We start from the raw sequence: 26711 nt of genomic DNA, 5'->3' as shown, positions 1-26711 counted from the left end.
TGGATATAGCAGCATGAAGCTATACTGGATTATGCACTTTCCAGTTACAGGGAAGCAGGCAGAGGGCCTTCTCGGTAGTGGCACCCGCCCTCTGGAATGCCCTCCCACCAGATGTCAAAGAGAAAAATAACTACCAAACTTTTAGAAGACATCTGAAAGTAGCCCTCTTTAGGGAAGCTTTTAATGTTTAATAGGTTATTGTATTTCATTTTAGTGTGAAGCCACCCAGAGTGGCTGGAGAAACCCAGCCAGATGGGCGGGGTATAAATAAATTATTATTATTATTATTATTATTATTATTATTATTATTATTATTATTATTTTATTTATTTATTTATTTCCCCACCTCCCCAATTATGCAATAGATGTGATGGAAGTCTGTGGCCTTTGCGTTTCCTCTTTTCCTGCTCTGAGTCTGAAGCTTTGAATCCAATTTTCCCTGGGAGACCAGCTCGATGTCTCTGCATCAGGAGCAGGCACATCAACCAGGGGCATCAGATGCAAAACTGCCCGGGGGGAAGCTGTTCTTTCTGTCACACAATGGAAGCTACTCTGTGTTAGTCAGGGACATATGCTTCTTTGCACCTGCCCTTCCAGACCAACAATAAATCTGACAGACTAGGTGGTGGAGGTCTGGTTGGAAAGACACGCTTGCCCTACCCCTGCCTAGCAAAACGGCTGGACTGAGCCGGCTCTAGCAGTGGAAGGGTAATCCAGATGAGGAGAAGATGTTATAGCCATCTCCTGCTGGAAGGGGGACACCAGGGGCCCTCTCTGATGGGGGGCACTCCTCAATAGCCCCTTTTGCCCAATGGAAGGGACCAGTTCTAGGGAAGTACAGTGGTACTTTGGGTTACATACGCTTCAGGTTACATACGCTTCAGGTTACACACTCCACTAACCCAGAAATAGTGCTTCAGGTTAAGAACTTTGCTTCAGGATAAGAACAGAAATTGGGCTCTGGCGGCACGGCGGCAGCAGGAGGCCCCATTAAGCTAAAGTGGTGCTTCAGGTTAAGAACAGTTTCAGGTTAAGAACAGACCTCCGGAACGAATTAAGTACTTAACCCGAGGTACCACTGTATATTATATTGTGGAGTTTTCTGCCCTGTTTAGGGCAAGAAGGAAAAAGATGAAGAACCTGAAAATTATCCTCCCTGGATCCCAGTTACACTGCAGTTTGGAACAGGAGAGATAAAAAGATCCTGCTGGATTGAAAGGGGGGGGCCTCCACTTCCTCCCCATTGTGCAAACATCTCAATTGGCTGACAGCCGCCTGATGCTAATGCCGTGTTTTGCTTTGCTCTCTCCAGTCCTGGGAATTCTGTGACTGGAGGCCTCACCTCCCTAATAATGCAGCTCTAAAACTCTATTAGGATGTGCAAATAAGCACTGGTAGGGCGGCTGTTAAAGATATGTCAACAATGTGCGCTCAGTTCCGCCTGCCTCCCCCCTCACCCCATTGCCCGGTCTCCCATAATGAAAAACACGCCTTGCTGAAGCCTGGGGCTTATGGGCCTTTTCAAGGGAGCTCATTCCAGGGAAAATAAATATGAGGTGCGAGCACAGATACTCACAGGGATGATCTGTCCACACACACCGATGGGCTCATGTCTTGTAAAGGTGAAATAATCTCCGTCTGAAAGAGAGGAGCCTGGTTACTCTCAAAAGCACTTGGGGCAGGCAAGCCACACAAAAAGAAAAGAAAATCCAAGGGGGAAGAGGCTGAGACAGCTTTGATGAGTGGGACTATATATTTTTTAAAGCTACCAAAGCATTACTGGAGAACATTCAGCCTGGGAACTTTGGAAGCACCAATTCATTTGCTGTGTACTAAATGAATGGATCACAGAATCATAGAATTATGGGGTTGAGAGGGATCCAAGGGTCATTAGTCCACCCTCTGCAATGCAGGATTTACAGCTAAGGCATCTGTGAGAGATGGCCATTCAACATCTGTTCAGAAACTTCCAAAGAAGGAGAGTCCACCATCTTCCCAGGTAGCCTGTCCCACTGTTGAGCAATGCTTACTGTCATTAAGTTCTTCCTTCAGCAGTGCTGCTTTGACCCCACAGTGTGGGTGCCATGAACCTTGAGGTGCGGCGTATGTGCATGCTCCAATGCCACATCGGCAACTGAGCTGGGGCCTGCAGCACAGACACATCCCAGAAGCATGTCCATGGCCACAGCAGAAGCGCAGGCCCCGGCCCAATTGCTGCCGTGGTGCCAGAGCGCCAGAAATAAGGCAGCAAAGTGCAGGGCCAGCATGCGGGGGGGGGCAGAGGGAGGGCACCCAAAGCAAAAGTTTTGTGGGTGTCTAGGCCCCCAGGGCCCCCTGGAGGTGGCACCAGTGTTCCTAATGTTTAGTCAGAGCCCCATTTCTTGTAATTTGAATCCATTGGTTTGGGTCCTACCCTCTGGAACAGGAGAAAATAAGCTTGCTCCCCCTGGGCTCGCAGAATGTCAGTGTGGTGTAGTGGTTAAGAGCGGTAGTCTCGTAATCTGGGGAACCGGGTTCGCGTCTCCGCTCCTCCACATGCAGCTGCTCGGTGACCTTGGGCTAGTCACACTTCTCTGAAGTCTCTCAGCCCCACTCACCTCACAGAGTGTTTGTTGTGGGGGAGGAAGGGAAAGGAGAATGTTAGCCGCTTTGAGACTCCTTAAGGGGAGTGAAAGGCGGGATATCAAATCCAAACTCCTCCTCCTCCTCCTCCTCTTCTTCTTCTTCTTCTTCTTCTTCTTCTTCTTCTTCTTCTTCTTCTTCTTCTTCTTTTGGGTGCTTATCATTCTGCATCAACTCCCTAGCTAAAAGGTCCACGTTCATCTACCACCAAGTTCAAGTCTTGCAGAAGAGGCTCTGAGGAGCAACTTCCAGGGTTCACAGTCAGATTGCAGTGCATGCCAGGGTGATGCTGCTTGCTTTCCTTGTTGCCTCACCAGAACTTAGAGTGCCCCACAGAACAGACCCTATTGCCTCTCCCCTCTGCGCGGTGATGCATTTCGGCAGTGGTGAGAGGGACATAAGGGGAGCCTGGGACTGCCCTACCATTAGACGCTGTGAGACAGCTGCCTCAGGTGGCAGATGCTGAGGGGTGTGTGTGGAGCAGACAGAGCTGTGGCTGGCACAACACCTGTCCTGCACCCTCTAAGCTAGCCTTCTCTACCTCCCTATGCTGCAGTGCAGGATACAGTCCCATCTCAGTACTGAGATGCACTCCAACAGCCAGCCCAGCTGGCAGCTTCTCTACACTGAATTTTTTTTGGGGGGGGGGGGGGACCTCCCCAGAGCCAGAACCCTGCCAAATCAGACAAAGGATCCATCTAGTTTTCTTTTGCCCACAGTGACTAATCAAACACTTCCAGGAAGTCCACAGACAGGGCTTGAAGGCAATAGCTTGCCATAGGTAGACTTCCTCTGAATATGGAGGTTCCAGGTACCCCTTGTGACTAATAGCTATGGGTAGCCTTATCCTCTTCCATGAATTTATCTAATTCCCTTTAACTCCTACAAGGGAACACACTGGGCAGGCTCAAGTGGATCAAAAACTGGGTCTCCCACCTCTTTACATTTTTGGCAAATGCTAACTATAATGTGAGTGGGCCCTGATCCTCATTGGTCTCCCCTGCTTCACCAACCACGGCTCCCAATGTGTACAGAGAACTCGAGGGGGGGGTGCTTACATGAATTTAGCTCCAGTTTGGGCTCAGTTCCCACTGCTAAATGAAAGCTCTTTGTGGCCGAGTGCCCACAACTGATTCACTAACTTTGCAACAGCTGAGAGCGGAAGCAGTTTTGTGTTAGCAAATTAGCCATAACAGCTTCCTTTCATCATATAATATGTAAAACTTATGAAAGTTTAATAAGCTGTTTAATCTCACTCTGAATCCGCATGCACGTATCAGGACAGCTGCCAGATTCAGCAACATTTGCACTTTGGATAGGCAGATTCTAGAGGGACTGAAGGAAGACAAGGAGGAAAAGGGGGGATTTGGTGTCCAGGTCTGGGTCCTTGAGCCAAAGGGCACCCTCTTCCTTACTCTTAACCTGCAAAGGCTGGAGGGTGGGTGTGCTGAAACGTGGCAAACAACAATGTACAATGTCCCCTTCCCTCCAGTCTCCCCGAAAAGCAAAACTGGGTCAAGGATTTTCCAGGGAACCCCAAAAGAGCAGCAGGGTGTAGGATCACCAGGGCTAAGTCCATCAGAAGAAACTGCTGGATCCGTGCCAAAGGGGCTGGGCAGGCATGGTGGGCTCCATTTATCTTCCGCCCCTCAGCCCACCCCCAGCAAGGGCACAAGCGTGCACCCACCCACACAAACACACACACAAGCGGTATGGAGACGCTCCACTGCTGTTGTGACCAGAAGCGGGAAACACATACAGAGATGCAACAGGCAACCTCCTTCTCAGTGAGCAAGTCTCCTGTCCCCATTGGGAAAAATGAGTGATCCAATCAGACCCAATGCAACATCACCTCTGCCAGCAAAGACTAGTTGGAGGGAGAGCAAGGCGCAAACAATGAATTTCATGGAGAGCTATAGCGGGCAGCCTCCTCATCTCTCTGTTTGGGCACACAGGAGCCTTTGATTCTTTCTTTCCTTGCTGTCTTGTAGTTCCACACTAGTACCTCTCACAGCAGTGTTTAGGGGTTCCTGGAGTTCCCAACGGGCTTTGGATGTGTCACTCGCCCAGTACGCCAGCTAAGGCTGGCAAGGGACACATCAAGATTTACTGGGGCTGGTTGCATTTTGGGGAGGCATCTGTGCAAACATCTGGTCATAATAAAGGGATGAATCCAGAAAGCATCCTGGTTTCTAAACATAGTTTTCAACTTGACTTTGATTAGAAACAAGCCCCTTCTCTAGCTTGCTGAATTTCTTCACCCTGTTCCGTTTGCTCCACAAAATGGGGTGGGGTGGGGTGAGTGGGAGAAAGACAGATCAGTGCAGAGCTCCAGACTGACCAGCTGGGGATTTGCTTTTGCTCTGTGTGATGTTTCCAAGGCCCTGGAAGGAGACTAATAAAGATAGACCCGTTATCAGTGAAGTGGGAGCAAGGAGGAGCCCGATAAGAAGCAGTAGGGACAGGAAAGAGGAGAAGGAGAGAGAGGAAAAGATTGGCTAATTAGTAAAAGGCACAGACGATGAGACAGAAAGAAAACATTCTAGCTAGACAGAGGGGGCTGGCTTTTTGTGCGTGCAATAACCCCCGCTTGTGCAACTTGGAAGCCCTAATTCTGCAGAAACCAGGGAGATCCCTTTTAACACATCTGCTCAGATCACACATCATTATCAGGTTTTGAGCAGTGGGCACACAGAACCTATTCTGCTCAGATAATCTCATCTGGGAACTGGGCAAGCTGAAGTCTCTTCCTGGAACAGCACAAAGGCCTCCCAAATTACAAGAAACAATGATTTGGGGATTATTTTCACTTCCTTTCCTGTTCCTGAGACAACAGGAAAGATGGTCGATGTGTCAGCCAGCCACCTTCTTATTTTGCAATGTTGAGAACTGAACCCGCCCCCCCTGAAAAAGAAAGGAAACTTGAATTTTTTTAGAAGTCAACAGAAGGGCCAGTCCTGCGAAAAAGAAAACATTCTGAAAAAGGGGGGAATCTCAGGAGCTCCTTTCAAAATGGACTTTGAAAAACAACAGGCTGAATCCAGCTTAAAAAATACATCTCTGTTGTGAGATCCTCAATGAAATGAGGACCAGACCCTGTCTGGTCTTAGCCCATGGCTGTCTCCTTCATCCTTCTCCATCCTGACGTGTCCTCCATACCTTCTGCAGCCTGCAGCATGGCAGTGCTGTCTAGGGCTGACGGGAGCTGGAGTCCAAGAGCACTGAGAGGTCACCAACCTGTGGCCTTCCGCATGAAGCATAGCGGTTCTGCTGCGACTGAGGCAAGGCCCATCTCCCGACACACCTAGGGGACCCAAGGGTACTGCTTGCAGGTGAGTGGTTCCCAGAATTAGTTGAACATGACTCTTCCACTGTATTATCAACATTGCAGATGACCTTCCACACTACCAGGAAGAGAGGATTCTGGGTTTCCTGCCCCCCTATATGCCCACATGGCTGTTTGCCATCCACATAAGTGGGTGTGATGCAGCTGGTATGGGTGTTGTTCGTAGTGCAGTACACACTCACTATAAACCTTGTGGTGGGTGCAGTGCCATAGCTATTGGGGTGGGGCAGCCAGGGTTTTTGCCCCGGTGAAGACTCCAGAAAAGCACCATTGAGGCTCCCAGCCTGTATGTGTTTGGGCGCAAATGCACATAGCGGGGGATACCAAACTGGGTCTTTGACCCGGGTGAAATAAAACCTAGTTTCGCCCCTGGGTGGGTGCCATTTTATAATCTCATCAGTTTTTTTAAAAATGATATTTTAATTAGTGCTAGAACATTTTTCTGGCTTTGCCCCAAACCCCCATGACAGAAAGAGTTAGTGCTATAGGACTTTAAGGGCAGGGGAACCAGAGACCAAATTGCAAACATGCGCTGGATTATGGAGAAAGCTAGAGAGTTCCAGAAAGACATCTACTTCTGCTTCACTGACTATGCAAAAGCCTTTGACTTTGTCAACCACAGCAAACTATGGCAAGTTCTTAAAGAAATGGGAGCGCCTGATCACCTCATCTGTCTCCTGAGAAATCTCTATGTGGGACAAGAAGCTACAGTTAGAACGGGATATGGAACAACTGATTGGCTCAAAATTGGGAAAGGAGTACGACAAGGCTGTATATTGTCTCCCTGCTTATTTAACTTACATGCAGACTTCATCATGTGAAAGGCTGGGCTGGATGAATCCCAAGCCGGAATTAAGATTGCCGGAAGAAATATCAACAACCTCAGATATGCAGATGACACAACCTTGATGGCAGAAAGTGAGGAGGAATTAAAGAACCTTTTAATGAGGGTGAAAGAGGAGAGCGCAAAATATGGTCTGAAGCTCAACATTAAAAAAAACGAAGATCATGGCCACTGGGCCCATCACCTCCTGGCAAATAGAAGGGAAGAAATGGAGGCAGAGAGAGATTTTACTTTCTTGGGCTCCATAATCACTGCAGATGGTGACAGCAGTCACGAAATTAAAAGACGCCTGCTTCTTGGGAGAAAAGCAATGTCAAACCTAGACAATATCTTAAAAAGCAGAAACATCACCTTGCCAACAAAGGTCCGTATAGTTAAAGCTATGGTTTTTCCAGTAGTGATGTATGAAAGTGAGAGCTGGACCATAAAGAAGGCTGATCGCCAAAGAATTGATGCTTTTGAATTATGGTGCTGGAGGAGACTCTTGAGAGTCCCATGGACGGCAAGAAGATCAAACCTATCCATTCTTAAGGAAATCAGCCCTGAGTGCTCACTGGAAGGACAGATCGTGAAGCTGAGGCTCCAATACTTTGGCCACCTCATGAGAAGAGAAGACTCCCTAGAAAAGACCCTGATGTTGGGAAAGATGGAGGGCACAAGGAGAAGGGGACGACAGAGGACAAGATGGTTGGACAGTGTTCTTGAAGCTACCAGCATGAGTTTGACCAAACTGCGGGAGGCAGTGAAAGACAGGAGTGCCTGGCTTGCTCTGGTCCGTGGGGTCACGAAGAGTTGGACACGACTAAACAAGTAAACAACAACAATCTTTCATTTTGTTTTGTTTTTAAGTAAAGTTTTTGAGATAATTGAAAATATTAATTTTTTAAAAAATGGGGTCATCAGATTCTGTCCACCACGACAAAGGCTATATTTGATGTGTGCTGAGCTGTTCACTTTCCCCAGTAGAGCACTACCCATGTCAGAACCCCCACCCTTATAAAAAGACAGGATAGGAGAATGGTGCAAAAGGCATCTGTCGGACTTTCTGCGATATGGGGGCTCTTCCAGAGAACCTCTTTAGTGAGCATCCACCCTGATTTTTTTCCACAAAACCTTCAGGGAGATCCTGCGAGGTCAGCATTAGTTCTTAACTTGTTTGCAAGAAGGTTGCACAATATTGCATTGAGCAATTGTGACCCCCTGCTTTCCTGGGCACTTCCTCCACTTTATTTACCACAAAGAGTTCTGATTTGGGCTGGTTGCACAAGAAGGCCCAACCCACTTTTATTGTGCAACCTAAATTTGCTAGTATACAGCTGACTCCTGAGGGGGAAACAGAGCCGCCACGGAGGAAATGTAGGATGTAAAAAGAGCGAGTGAACGAGGCTTGGCAGTGCCACCTGAAATACCTGCATGGTGGAAGCACCCTAGCAAATGAGCCAAAAAATCAGTCCATATTGGGCAGATCCATTTGCCTGTGGCTTTTGTTGCCCTGCAGTGGCCTCTGTTGGTTCGTTTTCCTTTCAGGCAGCCTGTCAACATTTCCACCCCATTTCCATGGTGGTTCCACCAGGTTTGGCTCAAGTCCGCACATCGTGGCCTCTTAGCGTCCCTGCTCTGCCTTGCGCCTGAGGATGAGAGGCCAAAACTGTGAGGGGAAACCCAGTTTCTAAATCAGGACCTGGGAAGGCACTAATTAATTTGATCAGACACAAACGGCCAGGTCTTCCCTCCTCACCGAAGAGTTTTCTTTTGCGCACAGGCTTCCCAAACTCCAAACTGCGACTGGACTCTGAAAGAGCTGCCCTTTTTCAACACCTTCCTGTATTCAGCATTTGCAATCACGGCGGAATTTTACAGACCTGTTTATTAGACCCTCCTTTTGGCAAATGTTTTACACAGAGGATGGAGATTAAAGTCGGAATGTGGAAAGTCACATCCCAGAGTTTCCAACCCGCCCAACGCCTGCTATAAAACCAGCGTTTGTGATACCAGAATAATGAAGTTTGACAAAAATGGCCCACTTTGCCTAAACATTGATCTTTCCGGAGCTGGGGGCCTCCTGTGCTCGGAAACTGAGCAGGCAACGTTGAAAGTTTTACTGTTTCCATATAAACCTCCGAAAGCCCCAGCAGTGAAAATGATCCGACTTTAACATGTTGTAGAAAAGCATCAATAACATTTGTGGTTCTCATTTGGATTCTCCTTGGCATTTTTAGAGTGGGCTTTCACATGTGCTCAGTGAAATATGGTTGCAGCCGGGAGGGATTAACAGGGATGCTAAGTAAGCCACAGAATGGTCCTGACGAAACGGTTCAGCATTGCAACAGAGGGTCCCTATGCAGGGCGGGTGCGCCTTACTCCCTGAAAACCCCTTTCAGCAGAATAGCATCAGAGCACAAAAAGCTACCTCTTAGTGAGGAAGACCATAAGTTCATCAAGCTCCCTCTTGTGCACAGAGCAGCTCTCTGAGGTTTCTGACAGGCCTATCTGGAAGGGAGGCAAGGCGAATAACGTGCTCTCCCACTGTCCTCCCCCCAAAAGCAAAGCATTCAAGCCGGGGTATCAGCTCCAGAACACATTAATGCTTGACATGTGCAAACAATGGGAGAATAAGACCTAATATAAGGTCCCATGGATCAGAACACCCCTTTCTTCTCAAGTCCAGGATTTCACTTTCAAAAATTGCAAGGCTTCTGTTGAAGCATGCGGCTCTTAATCTCAGGGTTGAGAGGAAAAGATTCCTGCATTATAAGGAACTGGACCCTTGTGGTCCCTTCCAACTCTACAATTTTATGATTCTCTGAATTTCTGACCCCAGGCAAAGCGCCCCACTAACTAGCCAACCCATGGAGATTGGGTGAGTGGGCTTTTGGGGAGCAGTCAATCCCAGGATCTGTCTGTTTAGACAAATGTCCCCTATTGCTCCCTCGTAGCTGATAGGGAGCAATGAATGAGGGTGGCCACCTTTATCATGGGTCCTGCTCCTGCACCTTCAGTCTGACTGAAAGAGAAATGGAGCAGATGAACCTTGTCCCAGCATGGAGATTCAGTTGGTGTTGGAAAAGGATGAGCATCGTCCGTCTGCACAGTCACTTATCACAAGGATGGGAGCCATCATGTGGCCTGTTTCCCATCCTCCACCAGCCAGCAGGCAGCCAACAACACACAGTGGGCTAGCCCCAATAATAGCTGTCAATGTTTCCCTTTTTTAAAGAGAAATTCCCTTATTCCAAATAGGATTCCTCGCAAGAAAAGGGAAAAGTTGACAGCTATGGCCCCAATCCATGTGGCAGCAAGTGCTTCCGAAAAGGGCACACATTTGTCAGGCAGGCAATACCTTGGGGAGACCAGTGAGTCCAAAGAGGAGAAGCTGTGCTCTCGCTGAAACCTAGCTGAAGCTACGCCCTCGGATGACAGAGGATGGTGCCAGGAGCAGGTCAGCAATAACTCGCATGGCTTCTGTGAACTTAACTCTTTATTCAAAGCAACAAGACAGCCCAGGAGGCCAGGCCTAGTGAGCACAGCAACTCTTCCTGGTAGAACTTGCCCCTATGAGGCAGTTGCGAGGACTGAAGACCTCTGCTTTCCCACCACTCTCGAAATCTCCTCCACCCCAGGTTCCTTCTCAAGCAAGCTGAAGCTGTATCACCTTGCCTGTCTTTACGCTGCCCTCTTCATACTTTCTCAGGTTCTGGGGGACCGGGGGAAGAGGAGTTGATTGCAGCAGGAGGGGGAGACCCCCTGGGTTCCTCAACAGCCTACCTGATCTCTGCCTCTTGGCCTCTGTCCTCTTCCGCTTCCACTTCTGCTTCTGCACTTCTTTCTGCCACAGCCTCTTCCTGCTCACTAAACCCTGTTGCCTCTTCAGCTTCCGACACCTCCTCCCGCCAGTCTTCTTCCTCTGACCACTCATGGTCATCTCACCACCAATCCCTGAGCTCTGAGCCTTCTTCTGTTGGGGGTTCCCCAGCTGGTGCCTCCCACCATTCCTCTGCATCCAGCCAGCCCATCACAGTGGATGACTTGGAAGCGCAATTACTCAGACACTCTGCACATGCTCAGTGAGAATTTACTCTTATTTCATGTATTCCAAAGCTATGGCTCTGTGTGCAAATGTGGGGAGGGGTGTTAATAATCCCCTGAATATTTTGGGGTCAGTTTGGGGGTGTCCAATTACACCCAGTGCAACCATCTGGACATTGGCTTCTTCTGCAGAGAGTTCCTCCTGGGTGGGTGCCGGGTTTAACTCTGCCTGTAGTGACTTTGTGCTCCTATTCCAGGCTAAGCCGTCTGCCTCTTAAAGTCTCTCCCCCTCCCGGGACAAACTTTCCCACCCACCAAGCCCCTTTTAAATCAACTAAATTAGCTGCTAGAGGAACGAAGAAAAGCCCTGTGTCATGTTTCACGCTGGCCTTTGTTGTCTTCACCTTTGTGTGCAATATTAGACTATTACTCAGCGCTGCCGCCAAGGGGAGGAAAGGCTATCTCTGCCTTTGGTGAGACAACAGAAACCCAAGAGAGCTGTAAAGTCATCCTCCCTCCTTGTCGAAAAAAGAATCACCGCCATGAAATAATCTTTCCTTGGTGCAGTGCGTGGAAGGAAAGCAGCTGCAGTGGGCACTGAACAGGCCAAATTCTGTCAATAGCACAGAAACGCTGGAATAGGGTCCAAATGCTCTCCCGCTGGAGGGGCAGGAGCATAAGCCAGCTCCCAAGCCTCCATGGCAAAGCTTGAGCCAGCAGTGGAGGAAGGGAGGGCATAGAGACTCTACACTTGAAGGCTCCCAACACAGACTGGTTCAGATGCCTGTTGTTACTGGGGGTTCAGGGCAGCTGCATTCTCCAAGAGATGGCAAGCCAGGCACCCTTTGCAGTTGCTTTCACCCCCACTGACCCCACTGGAACTAAATGGAGGGGCCTGAGAGCACCAGACATTCAGAGACTCACAGTTACCTGGGCAGGGGTTCTTTTGCACATTTTTGGACACAGTCTCCCTAGCAAGCAGCAATTGATGTTCAGGTTCTCTGGCTGAGTGGCAAAGCCTCCACAATGCATCTGAGCAGAGCTGCTAAAAAGAGGTGTGGGAGCCAAAGGCCATGGAATGAAAAGCGGGGGCAGGATGGGCAGCTGTTCTCTGCTCTTGCCCCCCCCCAACTGTGTGTGGACTTTGGGCTTCCAAATTTCAGTGGAACCTGGTGCAACAGTAAGTTTAGCACCCGCCTTCCTCTCGCACTCTGCTCTGCATCATTGTTGCAGTGCCCTTTGCAGCGCCAGACCCAGTGCAGCTGAACCAGTCGCTCTACCTTCAAACACCTCTGGGAATGGTTAGTGTCAGAATTGGACTGGGAGGGCAGGGTTCAGCCCCCTCCCTTTGGCCATGGAGAAGCTCAGTGGGTGACCTTGGGCCGGTCACTGCATCTCAGCCTGACCAACCTTACAGGGGTGTTGTGGGGGAATAAATGAAGAAAGGAAGAACTGTGCACACCACTTTGATCTCCTTAGAGAAGAAAAAGATGGGATGTAAATGCAATAAACAAATATTACATTCTGAGTCACACTCTTTCCCCAAACATGGAGCCATCTGGTCCACGGTCCATTTCACTCCGCATCCTGCTTCCTGCCACACCAGCCCAAATGCCCCCAGGAGGCCCAGGAGGAGAGCCTGGAGTGGGAGGCGGCTACATCCCTCTCTCAGTGGCAGATGTCACACACACGGCCTGTGAACATGAAACATCGCTCTATAGCTGCCATCCTGGCTAAGAGCTACAGAGATGTCCTCGGTCTACTCGTGACACAAATAAAACCCCAGGAGAGCCATGTCCTTGTAGGCAGGAGCTGTTGCTTCAAAGGACTTGACTTACCCACAGGAATGGTCGCTCCATGGATTTTGTCTGCCCAGCCGGCATAATAGCGCAAAGTCTTGATGACGCCCTGAAGGTCAACATAGAAAGCCTGCAGGAAGGGCTTCCCACTGTTCAGTGACTCCATGGTCTGGAGGACAAAGAAGACAAAAGAAAAGGCATGTAGAGCCAGCGATCACAGCCATTTCCTATTCAGAGACAGGACAGTAGAAAAAGGCTATTATAATTTGCAACTGGTGAGTTTTCGCCTCTCTGCCTGTGAGCCAAAGGACTGGATTTTGACCCTTAAGGCCTGAGGAAGTTGGCTGGGCATACACCAGGAACTGCCTCTTTAACATCGGTCTTTTCAGAGTGCATTCCTGACTGTACCTCTCATGTGCCTAGTCCATATGCCAAGGGAAGTCACAGGGCCCCTTTGGACAGCTGCTCCTGTCTCTGTATCTGCAGAAGCTCATCAAAGTGCCATTGTGAGCTAGGGCTGGTCCAGCTGTACAAAGGAGCTGGAGTGGTAAGATTTTCGGGGTGTGGATGAACAGCACATAATCTGAGAGGTACACTCCCAAATCACTCCTGGCATCTCAGCTGCTGCTCCAGCAACTTCTGAGCCACCGTGGGGGATCCTGGCGATCAAACTGGAGTGGGCAAAGAAGCCTGGAAGAAATGGGCGTAGCTGGATGGTAGTTGCCAAAGTTCAGTGCTATAATTGGGGGCACAGGATGTATCCCAGAAAGAGGCCCGTTCCCAACAGCACAGAAAGAGGGCATCTTAGAAGGAAGTTCTCCTGTACAAGTCGCACTGACATGATTGGGAGATATGCAATGCTCTTGCGTAGCTCCTGTTCATCTGCAGGTGGCAAGCTACAGGGAAACTTCCCAGAAGACCATGTGTGCTCCATAGATCCACCTTTCTCCACCATTCAAGTTGACAATACCCAGTACCCTTGAGTTGTCTGCCTCCCTTTTGCCTCTGGGCTCAGGTCAGCCAGATAAACCTGAAGTTCCTATGGACAGGGGCCAAGCTGAAAAACGAAAGCCTTGGGCTTTGCTACATTAATGAGAGCAGCTGGGAGAGAGCTTGCCAGAACCCTCTCCTAATAAGAAACATATTGAAACCGAAGGGTCAGCTTGTCCTTCTGAAACAGTGGTATCATGGTAAGTTTTGAAGAACAGGAGTACATCATGATAACCCCCAACTAGAGCCCAAAACTCAGGCAGCAGCCTTGATCTATTTGTTTACATGCACCAAAGAGCAGCAGGAAGTAGCATCCTGCCCTGTTTTTCAGGATCAGCAAGACTGCAACCCCAGGCATCATTTCCTGGGAGAAGCTCCATTGAACTCAGTGGTGCCTGCATCTAACTGCACAGATTCAGTTTGGAAAACACATCAAGCTTTAACCAAATATCTTCAGATGAAATGCAAACTTTAGCTTTTCGTTAAAAACACAAAACTTTGTGCAGAGAAGACATGTGTCATTTAAACTGCTTGTGTGAAGTGGGAACCGTCTTAAAGGAAAAGAAAGATGTATCCAGCTTCCGCTTGATTATTTTCTTCATCCTCTAACTTTCCTCTGATCTGTCACAAACAAACGTGAAAGCCTCCTTATCACCTCTTGCATCTACCAGAGCATGGAAGGGTCTGCCAATTACCCTAGCACTTTGGCAGGTGATACCATCACACCTGCTCTGAAAAAGCCACACTCCTCTGTGTTCCTTGCTTTGCTTTGCCACTGCACTGTTCCTTGGAACAAGTCTCCAAGGAATCTTGCCGTGGCTGCCAAGACCCCTGCTGAGCGATGTGATATCTACAGCGTCCAGCCCGTCATCAAATAAGCCTGCTCTTCTCTAGGAAGGCTCCGAGCCCCAATGAAACAAGCCACGGGCCCTTCTTTAAGGGGATATTCCCATTTTAAAAAGAAGACCTTAAAGATCCTCTTAAGGAACCCCATAAAATTTCCACCCAGATCGCTTAAATCACTTTTAAGAGGCACCATTATCTCCCCACGATAGTTCCAAGCTGGGGGAAATGTATCCGTGAAAGCAGGTATAACACACAAATGGATGTGAGCCATAAATCCCATTGATATACGGAAGGGCAATAGCCATATTTTCCCCCCTGCCTCCCATCCTGCAATTGAAGTCAGTGGCATGGTAGGCGGTGGGCTCCGCTCAATAAAGAATTTGGCTCGGGAACCGCAAATCCAGCGACAGGCAGGGAGCTGACTTGATTTGCTGGGCCCCTCCCCTTCTCCCCGTGGCGATTTTACAGCATACACTGGTGGTAAGATGATTTAAGTGTTGACAAAGCTGGAATTAAGATGTTTGCCGGCTTAGTTCAAAGCACTTGACATGTGGAAAATAACATTAAGAGTGCCACCATGTCGGGGCCGACCACATGTGCTCCTCCGCGTCGTGCCTGAACTGTGCAGCTCAGCGTTCTCTCTTTGGCGTGCGGGGGGGGGGGCGGTTTGCTTTGCACAGGCTCAGAAATTATTATTCTAGCAGGGGACTGGCAACCTCCAGCCTTCAGGCTGCGAGCAACCCACTGAGCACCCAATCCACCAAAGGCATCTCTCACAAAAGCCCCAGTGAAGGAGGTTGGAGAGCAGGGGTTTACATGCACAGAGAGTGCGTTTGGACCCCAGAGCCTGAAGGTTTGAAGGATCCACAGCCCAAACAGACACAGACACAGTCACAGTTGCTCCTGGCACAAGCCTCTGACACAACTTTCTCCCCAAAGAGCTAGAGTGGGAGAAGCTATACAGTCGCAAGGGGGTCTGCCCACCTGTTTCTGCAGTGCTGCCCTTGGAGACTGTATAGAAGCCTCTCCTGATGCAGAATTCAGCAGCCTGCATTCAGCAAGGGGATGCTTTGCCGAGAGACCTTCTTCTCGGGACTCCTGCCCAGTGGCAGATGCCATCTAGGAGCCGTGTCATGGGGGTTGTTTTGACATGGGAGGCTTCAAGAACTGACCTTTGCCATAAACATACGTGAACCTCAGTTGCCCAGATGTGGAGCAAGGGCTTTCTCATTAGGGCTTTCTGGGAAGAGAAGAGTTAAGCCAGAGGGCCTTCTCGGTAGTGGCGCCCACCCTGTGGAATGCCCTCCCATCAGATGTCAAGAAGGTGAGCAATTGTATATATTTTAGGAAGGCAGCACTGTATAAGGAAGCTTTTTAAGGTTTAATGTTTTACTATGTTTTTATATATGCTAGAAGCTACCCAGAGTGGCTGGGGCAACCCAGACAGATGGGTAGGGTACAAATACGTTGTTGTTGTTCAACCTTCAGATATTTTGGACTCCAACTCCCATCAGCTTCAGCCAGTCTGACCATATGATGCTGGGGCTGATGGGAGTTGGAGTCTAGCAACATCTGGAGGGTCCCAGGTTGACCATGGCTGAACTACCAAATCAACAAAAATCATTCTTTTTTTAATTGGGTGGCAGCTCTAATAAAACGTTTTTAAAAGCACATCAAACAAACTTATTTGCATGTCATATTCTGATGCCCAAAGCATTTTTAACAGTACTCTCAGCGGGCAGAAAAAACAGTGCCCCGCTCCCACCAGTCCCATTGCAAACTTACAGCCAGTAAGGTTCTGTCTCTTTCCACCAGGTCAGCCAGCTTGTCCAAAAGGCGCCCCCTTTCCGAGGCATCGAGCCTCCTCCACACGGAGCCCAGAGAGAAGGCCAGGCGAGCGGCCCTCACGGCTTTGTCTGTGTCAGGCTGTCAAAGGGGGGGGGGGAGAGAGAGAGAGAAACCTTAGTGAGTACAAAGTACAAACACGGCACCAGAAACAATCCTTGTTGGGAAGAAAAGATGTCGGTGGATTGACGGACTGACTGACAGGTGTCTTTGAAAAATACACAAAAGACATTTAGGATTTGTTCCCACCCATTTCATTAGTGCAGTTTTTAAAAATTCCTTACAAACTTTTTCTCTCTCAAAAAGACTCAAGGCGTCTTTCAGCGGATTAAAACATGCACAGGTGAAAAGAAGGCATGATCTGGCGTTAAAGCAGAGAGCTGTAGTCTGAAGCACTTGGAATGGACCAGGGTTGAGATGAGGCTGACTTAGACAGCCATGAACTGGAACCAGGTAACCTGGGCCCAGGGAGGGCCACAAGGCTGCCTGGCTGAAGAGGGCGGGTGGATGCCTCTCATGGCAGACTTTGGGCAGCAAGGGGAAGCCTCAGAGTGCCCGTTCCTCAGGCACAGAAGACCCTCCCAGGGGACTGTGGCTGCAGTTCCACTCCAGAGGCCAGATAGGTTGGGGCCTAAGAGCCCTTCTCCATTTGCACACAGCCTGCCATTTCCCAGGTAATCGGGAGAGGGTGACCCTGATTGTGGGTGGGGGTGGAGGGGCTTTGAGAAGTTACCAGATAAATGTTTCCGCTTCTTCATCACACAGGAAACTTCTTAATCCCTTGCCCATCACCAATGGCTGGCAGTGGCTCAGATGGGCAGAGAGGGCCCTTGGGTGGGCAAAGTGCCCACTTGCCAGCTGAACTGTTGTCACATGGAGGGTGAGAAGGAATCTGTTTCTCTGCCTGAGCCAAGGGATAGGGCAGACCAGGTGTCATGAGGAGCAGGCAAATTCCGAGGATACATTACCTTCTCAGCCTCTTGCACCTCACAGATCTGCTCTCCTGTTGCAGGGTTGGACACAGGGAATACTTTCCCACTCTCTGAGTTTTGCCATTCGTTGTTGATAAAAATCTGAATGAGGAAAAAATGGATATTAAACAAAGACAAAGGTAACTTTTTAAAGCTATATGTGCTTCCTCATTTGCTTTCATCAAAGAGGGTGGGAGGCTCACTGACATCCTTGGCCCCAGCCTGTGCCAAGGTGGTTCCTGCTGAAAGTTTTGGGTTGACCAGTGTTGTAGTCCAGAACATCTGGAGGGCATCAGGTTAGCAAAGGATGCTCTGGCTGATTTAAGGATGATCTCTAGGGTTGGGCATTCTTGGTGGTGGCCATCAATCCTCAAGGTGCACATGAGGTACATGCACTCAGCTACTTTGCTGCTTCTTTTCCATGGTCAAGTACTAAGTCTGGTATTCAGAAATGAGCTTCCAGGCCACAGAGGGAGTTTTTTTGTTTTTAAAACTTGCAGCTACTAAGATGGTAGTACTGTTCTCATTTGTGCTGTTAAGGTGTCTTGGCACATCTTATTTTGGGGAGCGGCTCTTGTTTGTAATGAAGTGTGTGTGTGTGTGTGTGTGTGTGTGTGTGTGTTGCCACACACGCCGTGGGCAGGATCTGCTGCAGCAAGTTTGGCCAGCTCACCAGCTCCTGCAAATTAACATGAAAGCCTGGATCCATCTGTCACTCCAAATCAACAGTCCTTTTGCAAGAGAGATAGGATTTAAAGCCTTAAGTGGATTGCCTGAAATTGAAATTGGGATTCTTGGAGCACAAAGAGAAACTGCAAAACCCCAAATTGTTAAAATCGCACAACTATCCAGAATGAAGGCAAATCCGCCCAGAGCTCAGCCATCCAAATACCCCATCTCAAAACATAAACCTTTTTGTCATGGGAATCACCCAGATAATGTGAAATCATCTCCAACTTTACTCTTCTTCAAGGAAACAAGCCATTGATTGAGATGAAAACACATTGTGTGGAATTAACGGTAGCCTTGATCCAAGATGCAGGACTGGCTCAAAATATTTCGGTGCTGAAGGCGGAAAATCCAAATGGCACATACTCCCCTCCCCATTGCAAACATGAAGACATCTATATCTATCTATCATCTATCTATCTATCTATCTATCTATCTATCTATCTATCTATCTATCTATCCATCCATCTGGACATTTTCTGGTGCACCCCTTCTCAAAACAACATCTCTAGCTGCCATTCAGTCCATTGAGTCTGTGCAAGTTTTCCCTCTCTGCTTCTCCATTTGCTACACCACCACCACTCAAAACTCCTTGACGCCTTTTGAGTAGGGGACAGAATACCTTCCTCACAGGATTCCAGGCACCCAAAGTTCTTTACAGTATACAAGACGCATCACAAAGAGGACCAGATAGCTCAACTCTTAAAACAGATGCCTGACTTCACAGGTTATCACAAAAACAAGCAGAGATCCAACCTTCAGAGATGGGAGCAACGGAGACATTCAACAGACAACAGCAGCACAACACTTGGCGGCCTTCCCCAAGCTGGTGCCCTCCAGATGTTGGACTACAACTACCATAATTTCCAGCCATACAGCACCAAGGCTGATGGGGACACAGCTATGTTGGCTAGGGTTGATGGGTGTTGTAGTCCAATGACACCTGGAAGGCAGCAGCTTGGCACAGGCTGACTCTTCCCGCCTCTTTCCACACAAGACCCATTGAAAGGGGGAGGAGCCACACTATCCTGCTTCTGGTGAGCCCAGCTGCCCGCAATGGAGGCTGGTCCTGGGAGACCAGACCTGAGTATGGAGCAGCACTGGCGAGTTGAAGACCACACAACAGCCAACATTAATGGTGAGGTTCGCCCCTGAGGGTACAATTTTTCTTGCAGAACCAGCCAGTGCTCCCTGTACCCTGATCTGGCTTTGGATTCTGGCATGAGACTGGGGGCGGGGGCGGTATCCCTAGGATCCCCTGTCACTGCAGTCCCAATTTGGATTTTCTCTGCACACACCTGTGTTTGGAGACAGCGGGAAGTCCTGCGTGCTCCAATAGAAGCTACCCCAATCCATATAAATTGCAGGTGCCAGGAGAGAGCTTTGAGTTGCAATTGTGCACTCAGAAGTATGCCACATGATTAACCTTAAGGTATGTCGCGGGTGGCGCTGTGGGTTAAACCACAGAGCCTAGGACTTGCTGATCAGAAGGTTGGCAGTTCAAATCCCCGCAACGGGGTGAGCTCCCGTTACTCGGTCCCTGCTCCTACCAACCTAGCAGTTCGAAAGCACGTAAAAAGTGCAAGTAGATAAATAGGTACCGCTCCGGTGGGAAGGTAAACAGCGTTTCCATGCTCTGCTCTGGTTCGCTAGAAGCGGCTTAGTCATGCTGGTCACATGATCCGGAAGCTGTACGCCGGCTCCCTTGGCCAATAAAGCGAAATGAGCGCCACAACCCCAGAGTCGGCCACAACTGGACCTAATGGTCAGGGGTCCCTTTACCTTTACCTATGCCCAGCCATTGTTCTGCCCCCTCCCGCCATCTCTGGCTGAGGGAAGGACCTATGGAGCCATAAAATAACATGTGGTGTAGTGGTTAAGAGCGGTAGTCTCGTAATCTGGGGAACTGGGTTTGCATCTCCGCTCCTCCACATGCAGCTGCTGGGTGACCTTGGGCCAGTCACACTTCTCTGAAGTCTCTCAGCCCCACTCACCTCACAGAGTGTTTGTTGTGGGGGAGGAAGGGAAAGGAGAATGTCAGCCGCTTTGAGACTCCTGAAGGGGAGTGAAAGGCGGGATATCAAATCCAAACTCTTCTTCTTCATTACCACCCAAGGAATCTCACCAATAGGCCAGAGTGAGTCAGGTGATAAGCCTTAACTAGGGTTGCCCTATTTCAGGTGAATCCCACCTATACCTGGGAAATTATGGACATATGGCAGCCCTACCTTTACCCCTTCCAGATCTGAGCAACGAAGAGATGTCGGCCTTCAGCACCACCACTGTCCAGACCTCAGCAAAGTTTGCCCAAGAGATTTTGCTGCCTGAGGCAAAGAAGGTCAAGATGGGACACATGACCTCATTCCATGTGCAGGATCCAACTGGACCACCCACTGAATCTGACTCCCACACAAGGAATTAGGCAACATTTCCCCACCTGGATCTGTGAGGGCAGCATGCTAGCTGAGGAGATTGGGGGGGGGAGGTGAGGGGGGTGAAGAAAGGTGGCTGAAGCTAACCCTGGCCACGTCCTACCTGAAGCAGATGCTTCCCTCTGCCTAATGGAAGGGCTGATCCTGACAAGCTGCTGGCGCAAGTAGTCAATCCAACATCCTGTGACAATGAGTTCCACAGACAGCGTTTGGAGAATGCTGTTGGAAGGCCGCTTTTTGAGCGACCCTGCATCCACTCCAATAGTTTTATTCTCTACATGACCAGTTGCGGTTGACAAGGTGTCCAGCCAGCCTTCCAATAAGAGCAAGGCGTCAGCCTGGCACGGAGCAGAGAGAGAAGGAGAGGCTTGAGGGATTGCTACTGTTAATGGTTAACGTTCATTTCTTCCTGTTCCACTTTCTATAAACAAAGGACGGTCAAGGCAAGCTCATTACTGTAAACCGAGCGCCTCTAAATTGGCAGTAAAATTGGAGTATTTACTCTCCTGCCCATATAAAGTACCTCGTCCAAACTCTTGGAAGGGTTTCAAATCTTGAAATCCAGCAGCTGGCGGCTTTACAAGCACAACCTTATGTTTAAATAACTCACGTTTTGAAAGTTTTAGGCGTTTGGTGTCAGGTAGTGCCATTCCTCCACCGGCTTCCCTCCCCACCAAGACCGAGGTTCTTAGACAATAAATTTGAGCTTGCTGGGGCTTTTAAAGAACTTGTCCGGTTCCAGTGGTTGTTGATTAAATGTTTAGAGCCCGTACATTTGATCTGACTTTCATTACGGCCAGTTCGTAAAAACGCCACAGGCCTGGACAAGCGATGACACATTGCCCAAACAAGGAATCCCTGCAAAGCCTCAAATTGGGTTTTCGTTTCCCTCTTTTATTTCCTTCTTATTTATAGTGACCATTGTAGTGGGTAACTTTAAATCAAGGGGACTATTTGACAGCAAATGTTGCTATCAGTGGATTATATATAACTCATCCCAAGGACCAGATGAAAAAGGGATAACCCCGGGAATGGAAGGGCTCGCCTCCATGTAAATCATGCTACAAATTGAACAACACCCAGAGAGGGCATTGTTCAACTTCAATTGTGAACCCTATTCAACGTTTACTATTCCCCTGGAATCAATGTTAATTAAGGCTGACTGCGGCCATAAATCAGCCATTGGGTTTTACAACTTAATTCTGCTTTAAGTGTGTGTGTGTGTGTGTGTGTGTGTGTGTGTGTGTGTAAATATGTGTGTGTGTGTAATCTCCCAAGAGTTGCTGAGGTCATTTGTTTTGGTTTGAACCCCAGAGTTACATTCCGTGGTTTGCTAAAAGGGGTGTCATGTGTTTGCTATGTGGCACTGTAAGCAGTTAAGTAATTTAGTTCATGGGGGCACAGTCCATGGAACTGAGCCAAATTGGAAGGGGGGCAGTAGGATGGAGAGAAACACTTGATATATTTTGCAAGTAACACGGAAAGCACATAAACATTTGCTGCTATCGCCTCACAGCTCAGAAACTAACAGCAGCCCGGAGCTGAACTCCCAATGTCCCTGCTCTCCCCTGGCATCTGAATTCCGGGATCTCACCCGGTTCTTGGGAGAGGGAGAGCCTCCCACCACCACCTCACCCTGTGAATGCTATTTTTACTGGTGTTTCATAGTTAGGACATTAAAATGCTGAAATGCTGTAAGCCACTTCAGCCTTCAGAAAAATAGAGGGATAAATATCCAGAAAAGGCATGTGATTGGCCCAGTTCTTAGACTGGAGCCATGAAATGTGCCCCCCAAGGATGCTGGGGCATGGCTCTGGCAGAGTGCACCCCCTGAAAGGCAGCCTTCCTCATGTCCTGCCTCTGGGTTTCCCACTAGCATCTGGAAACAGGGTGCAGGGCTAAGGAAACCACCCTTGGTCCAATTCCATAGGACTCTCCTTGTGGATCCTACCTCGTCCTCTGTGGAGGAGGTGCTCTGGATCCCTTTGCCCAGAGAGGGAAGAACTTCTCCTTCCTTCCTTCCTTCCTTCCTTCCTTCCTTCCTTCCTTCCTTCCTTCCTTCCCTCCCTCCCTTCCTCTGCAGGGCAAAGAGGCCTTGAGGCAGCGCAGACTATTTTTCTAGAAGGTGCTTGGAGGAAAGAGGCCTTCTAGCTACTCGCCCCCTTTCTAGACTCCTTTCAACAGGATTAGTAGCACTTCAAAAGCCCTTGCCCAGCGGCCACAGGCAGGGGAAAGAAAATGAGTCAGTGCATATCCATGGTGGGTAAAGGATGCTATCCTCCTGCCGGTCCAGTTTCCCTCAAAAGGACTGTCAATCTCCTGCAAGGAATCAGAGGCCTCCTGCATGGTTTGCCAGATGTGCAAACTGCATCAGAATGGGAAGAGGTGCTTCCATTCCAACCTGTCCTGTACACTTGTGGACCACAGTTCTCCTCTGCCTATTCCATCTTCTGGTCTTTGTTTCCCCCTGCTAGCCCAATTCTAGGACATCATCAGCCAGGGCTTCAGTCAATGGTGCTGGCTTCTCTCACCCCAAATCCAAAGAAAAGGGGCCTCAGAGCCTCAGGCTGACAGAGGCAACCTCTACTTAGGAGCAGGCACAGAACCCCAGGATATCACACAGATCCATCTACCCTGCAAGGGGCCAAAGCCCCACTGATGGCTCCTACCTTTAAATTGTGTGGCAACAATAATATTTATAACCTCTCACGTAGTGGGCTGTCATAGAGGCACCTACAGCCTTCAGGATCATGGCCTGGGAATTGGGAAACTGCCAGCAGACTGTCTCCAGCTGCTGCTGGGAGGAAGAGTCAGCCAATTCTCTCCCGATTTCCTGCCTGCCCAAACCATGGAGTGTCGTTGGAACAGCCTGCCTCATGAAAGAGAAACCACAGGGTGATCTAAAGCAACCGGCCAGCCTTCACTGTTCCAAAATAATAAGGAAATGGGAGACAGCTAAGCAGAGTATAAGATACTCTGCCAGCCATGACAACACCTAAATCGCCCCTTGCCTCATGTTATGAAACTAAATGGAATAATGGCCCTGTGAACACATCCTGGTCAGCGTTGAATACAAAACTGAGAATGAATGTGTCTCATCCATTTCTTAGCGACAAGTAAAATGAAGTTCATTCATGTTTATGGAAAGAGAAATTTCCCAGTGCTCAGGGGATTTACTTCAGATAGAAAACATAAATCCCACACTGGGCTTTCTTTTCTTTGCAGCTAAGAAATTATTGTATAAAACCTACCCACCCGTCCCAGTTTCAAATTTGACATTTCCCTGCTCTATCCTGTATAGAACTGAAGTGGTGTGGGGGTTTGAATACAAATTCCTTCTAACATCCACCCAATTTGGACAGGACAACTTTTTTTTAAAAAAAACCCCAACTCATGAACAGTAATACATCCACTGAGTCTCTTTTTTCTACCATCTCCTTTAAAACTCTGCAATTAAAAGCAACCAAATCACAATCACCACTGGCCAACGAATCAACATGGATGGCATGCAGTGTAACCTTTCATTTCCTCTCTTGAAATATGTCCTGGAACGACGTGCGAGTGAATAATTTTCATTCCTCCTTCAATATTGATTCGTGATGATGTCATCAGGCATCTGCGGCGACCTCCCTGGAGCACCAGCAAGAACCTCAGCCAGTGGACAGAAATTAAGCCTGAGCCCTCGGGTCCTCCAAGGTGGAATTATTTTCCCATGGATTTAATAAACCATGTTCTTGTAGTTCTGCAATTCCATAATGTTTTTTTCCTCTCCCCCATACAGGAAGAGGATTTTAACATCCACATAATAACAGCTTCCCATAGGAGAGAAGCATGTTTTTGGATGAACTGGAATTTCCTAGCTCTCTTGATTTAGTAGCTGGTTATAGTTTCAATTCCATCAAAGTGATCCCTTTTTCATATGAGGCTCGTTCCTCCAAGAGGGTTTTTTTTGGGGGGGAGGGGGGAGGCATCGGATGCCAAAGAAGCTTAAGGGAGGAATCTCAGCTGTTTGGCCCCAAGCGACCATCTCGTGGCTGCAGGAGCTGAGTGCATAATGACACTTTTTGGGGATAATTTTGGAGGCATGCAAAAAATCCAGCAGCCCCCGCTTCCCTTGGTAAATATTTCATAACACTGAAGATACCTGGCACCTGTGCCTCCGGAAATTTCATATCCTTCATTTCCTCTCTGTTTGGAAACTTTTCAAAAGCTCCAGCGCTGAGCCTGGCAAAGGAAAATCCTCCCCAACCCAAGGTGTGGTGCGTGATGTGTCTTGATTTCTCAGGGCTCATTTGCTCTCAAGCACATGGCTGTCCTGATCCGACACAAGCCCAAACCTTCCCGCCAGGGAATGACGATGCATTCCTGGGATCAGCTACCCACCAGCAGCTGGCTGAAGAATCCTTCCCAATGAACATTTCACTCTGGAGGAATTTGGCTTTAGGGACTCATCACCAGCGGAACTTTGTCCTTCTGCAAAGGCCATCACAGATTCTGGCAAAGGCGGAAGATGGTCACCCGGACCCTGTCTGTCTCTGCCACCCACACTCTGTCCCTAAAGTGCCTGGCTGCTGCAGGTTTCCAAATATGAGGTACGGGGAATAGAGACCCAGAGCTTATTGGCAGGGCACAGATTTGGCACAAAGGAAGGTCTCAGGTCAGCCAGAAGGAGAGAAACTTGAGGGGGGGGACCTGAAAGGCTGTCGGTCCCACAGAAGGGTGCAGAGGAGGCCCCAGAGGGCACGCCTAGAGCGAAGGGGCTTAAGAGACAGGAGGGGAGATCTTGGAGAAAGGTCCTGAGGACAGGGGGTTCGACTAGGTTCTGTGGTTCAACCTCTGATTAAAAAGGATCCCAGGAAGTTGGAGATGGGAATAGCCTCTGTGGCAAGAACCCCGGGAAGCAGCTGCAATACTCGGCCAGGTGGGTGAGAGGGATGAGCAACTATAAAGGCAGCTTTGGATACTTTCTGTACCTGCTGCCTCCTAGACACACACACACGTCAGCCTTGAGGTCCAGGAACACTTACTCCTCTACCACTTTTTGCTGGGCTCAGTCTGCAACCGTCTCTCTCTCTCTCTCTCTCTCTCTCTCTCTCTCTCTCTCTCTCTCTCTCTCACACACACACACACACACACACACACACAGAGTGTAGATACTTCTACATAGACAGATGAAGCTACCTTGGATGATTTTTAAAAATCCCACTTGTATTCTACCCTTCTTCATCCTCACAACAAACCTGTGAGGCAGTGGGGGGGGTGAGGTGAAGTGAAGGTCTCACACTCATGGCTAAGGAAGAATCTGAGTATCCTAGTCGTCGTCGTTGTCCCCCTGCCCATCACTTAGCTGCGCTGACCCAGGTGAGGCCTCTGATCTCTCGCTGCTGTTTTAGAGTCTGGGGGTGGATCCTGAAACCTTCGGCATTCAAAGTAGGTGCTCTGTCCCTGAGCCAATGCCTCTCTTTGGTAAAAGGAGACAAGCACACAGCTGCACATTTTTGCTCATGGACACAACTATCATGTCGGGACCATTGGTCCGCCTAGGCCAGTATTAGATGCTCAGACTGAAACAGCAGCTTGGCAGGGACTTGGGCAGACAGGTATTTCCTGCCACTTGCTGCCAGTTCCTTTGGGGATATGAGCGATTTGACCTCAGGACCTAATCCATGCCAAGGCTGGGCTCTGCTGCTAAGGGAAGTCCTGCAGTGACCAAGCCGGAAATTAAGGAACCAGAGCAGGCTCCAAGATGCTGGAGATCAGAGGACAGCTGGACCAGAGGTTGGCAGAGGAGCCCACTGAAGCACAACCCAGAAGAAGAAGAAGAAGAAGAGGAGTTTGGATTTGATATCCCACCTTTCACTCCCCTTCAGGAGTCTCAAAGCGGCTAACATTCTCCTTTCGCTTCCTCCCCCACAACAAACACTCAGTGAGGTGAGTGGGGCTGAGAGACTTCAGAGAAGTGTGACTGGCCCAAGGTCACCCAGCAGCTGCAGGTGGAGGAGCCGAGACGTGAACCCGGTTCCCCAGATTATGAGACTACCGCTCTTAACCACTACACCACACTGGCTCTCAACCCACAGCATCAGGGTCTATAGGACCAGAGCCAGAACCCTCATAGGCACCTGCCTTTGGTACCTCCCATGCTATCTCACCAGTCCAATGGCATAGGGACCACGCTAGGACAGAGGGTTTCTCCAGGTCAGTGGACTGGTCCTTCCAGAGGCTCTTGTTCTCCAGAAAGGGGGGAGAACCTAGGAGGGA

The 26711-nt window shown here is 49.0% G+C and overlaps 1 protein-coding gene across 1 annotated transcript in view; it reads right to left on the bottom strand.

The window, feature by feature from the left end:
• Window positions 1-26711, bottom strand: part of ALDH1A2 (aldehyde dehydrogenase 1 family member A2) — a 70374-nt gene that overhangs the window by 24635 nt on the left and 19028 nt on the right. Inside the window, exons 3-6 of the mRNA XM_083586703.1 lie at window positions 17287-17391; window positions 16259-16399; window positions 12677-12806; window positions 1577-1638 (exon numbers count right to left, since the gene is read on the bottom strand). Of these exons, the coding sequence (XP_083442829.1) occupies window positions 1577-1638; window positions 12677-12806; window positions 16259-16399; window positions 17287-17391 (438 nt within the window). The remainder of the gene's footprint in view (window positions 1-1576; window positions 1639-12676; window positions 12807-16258; window positions 16400-17286; window positions 17392-26711) is intronic.

Source organism: Podarcis filfolensis, assembly GCF_964270895.1.
Source record: "Podarcis filfolensis genome assembly, chromosome: 14".
Lineage (NCBI taxonomy): Eukaryota > Metazoa > Chordata > Lepidosauria > Squamata > Lacertidae > Podarcis > Podarcis filfolensis.
Note: the sequence above shows the minus strand (reverse complement) of the source record. Positions and strands in the feature narration are given on the sequence as shown.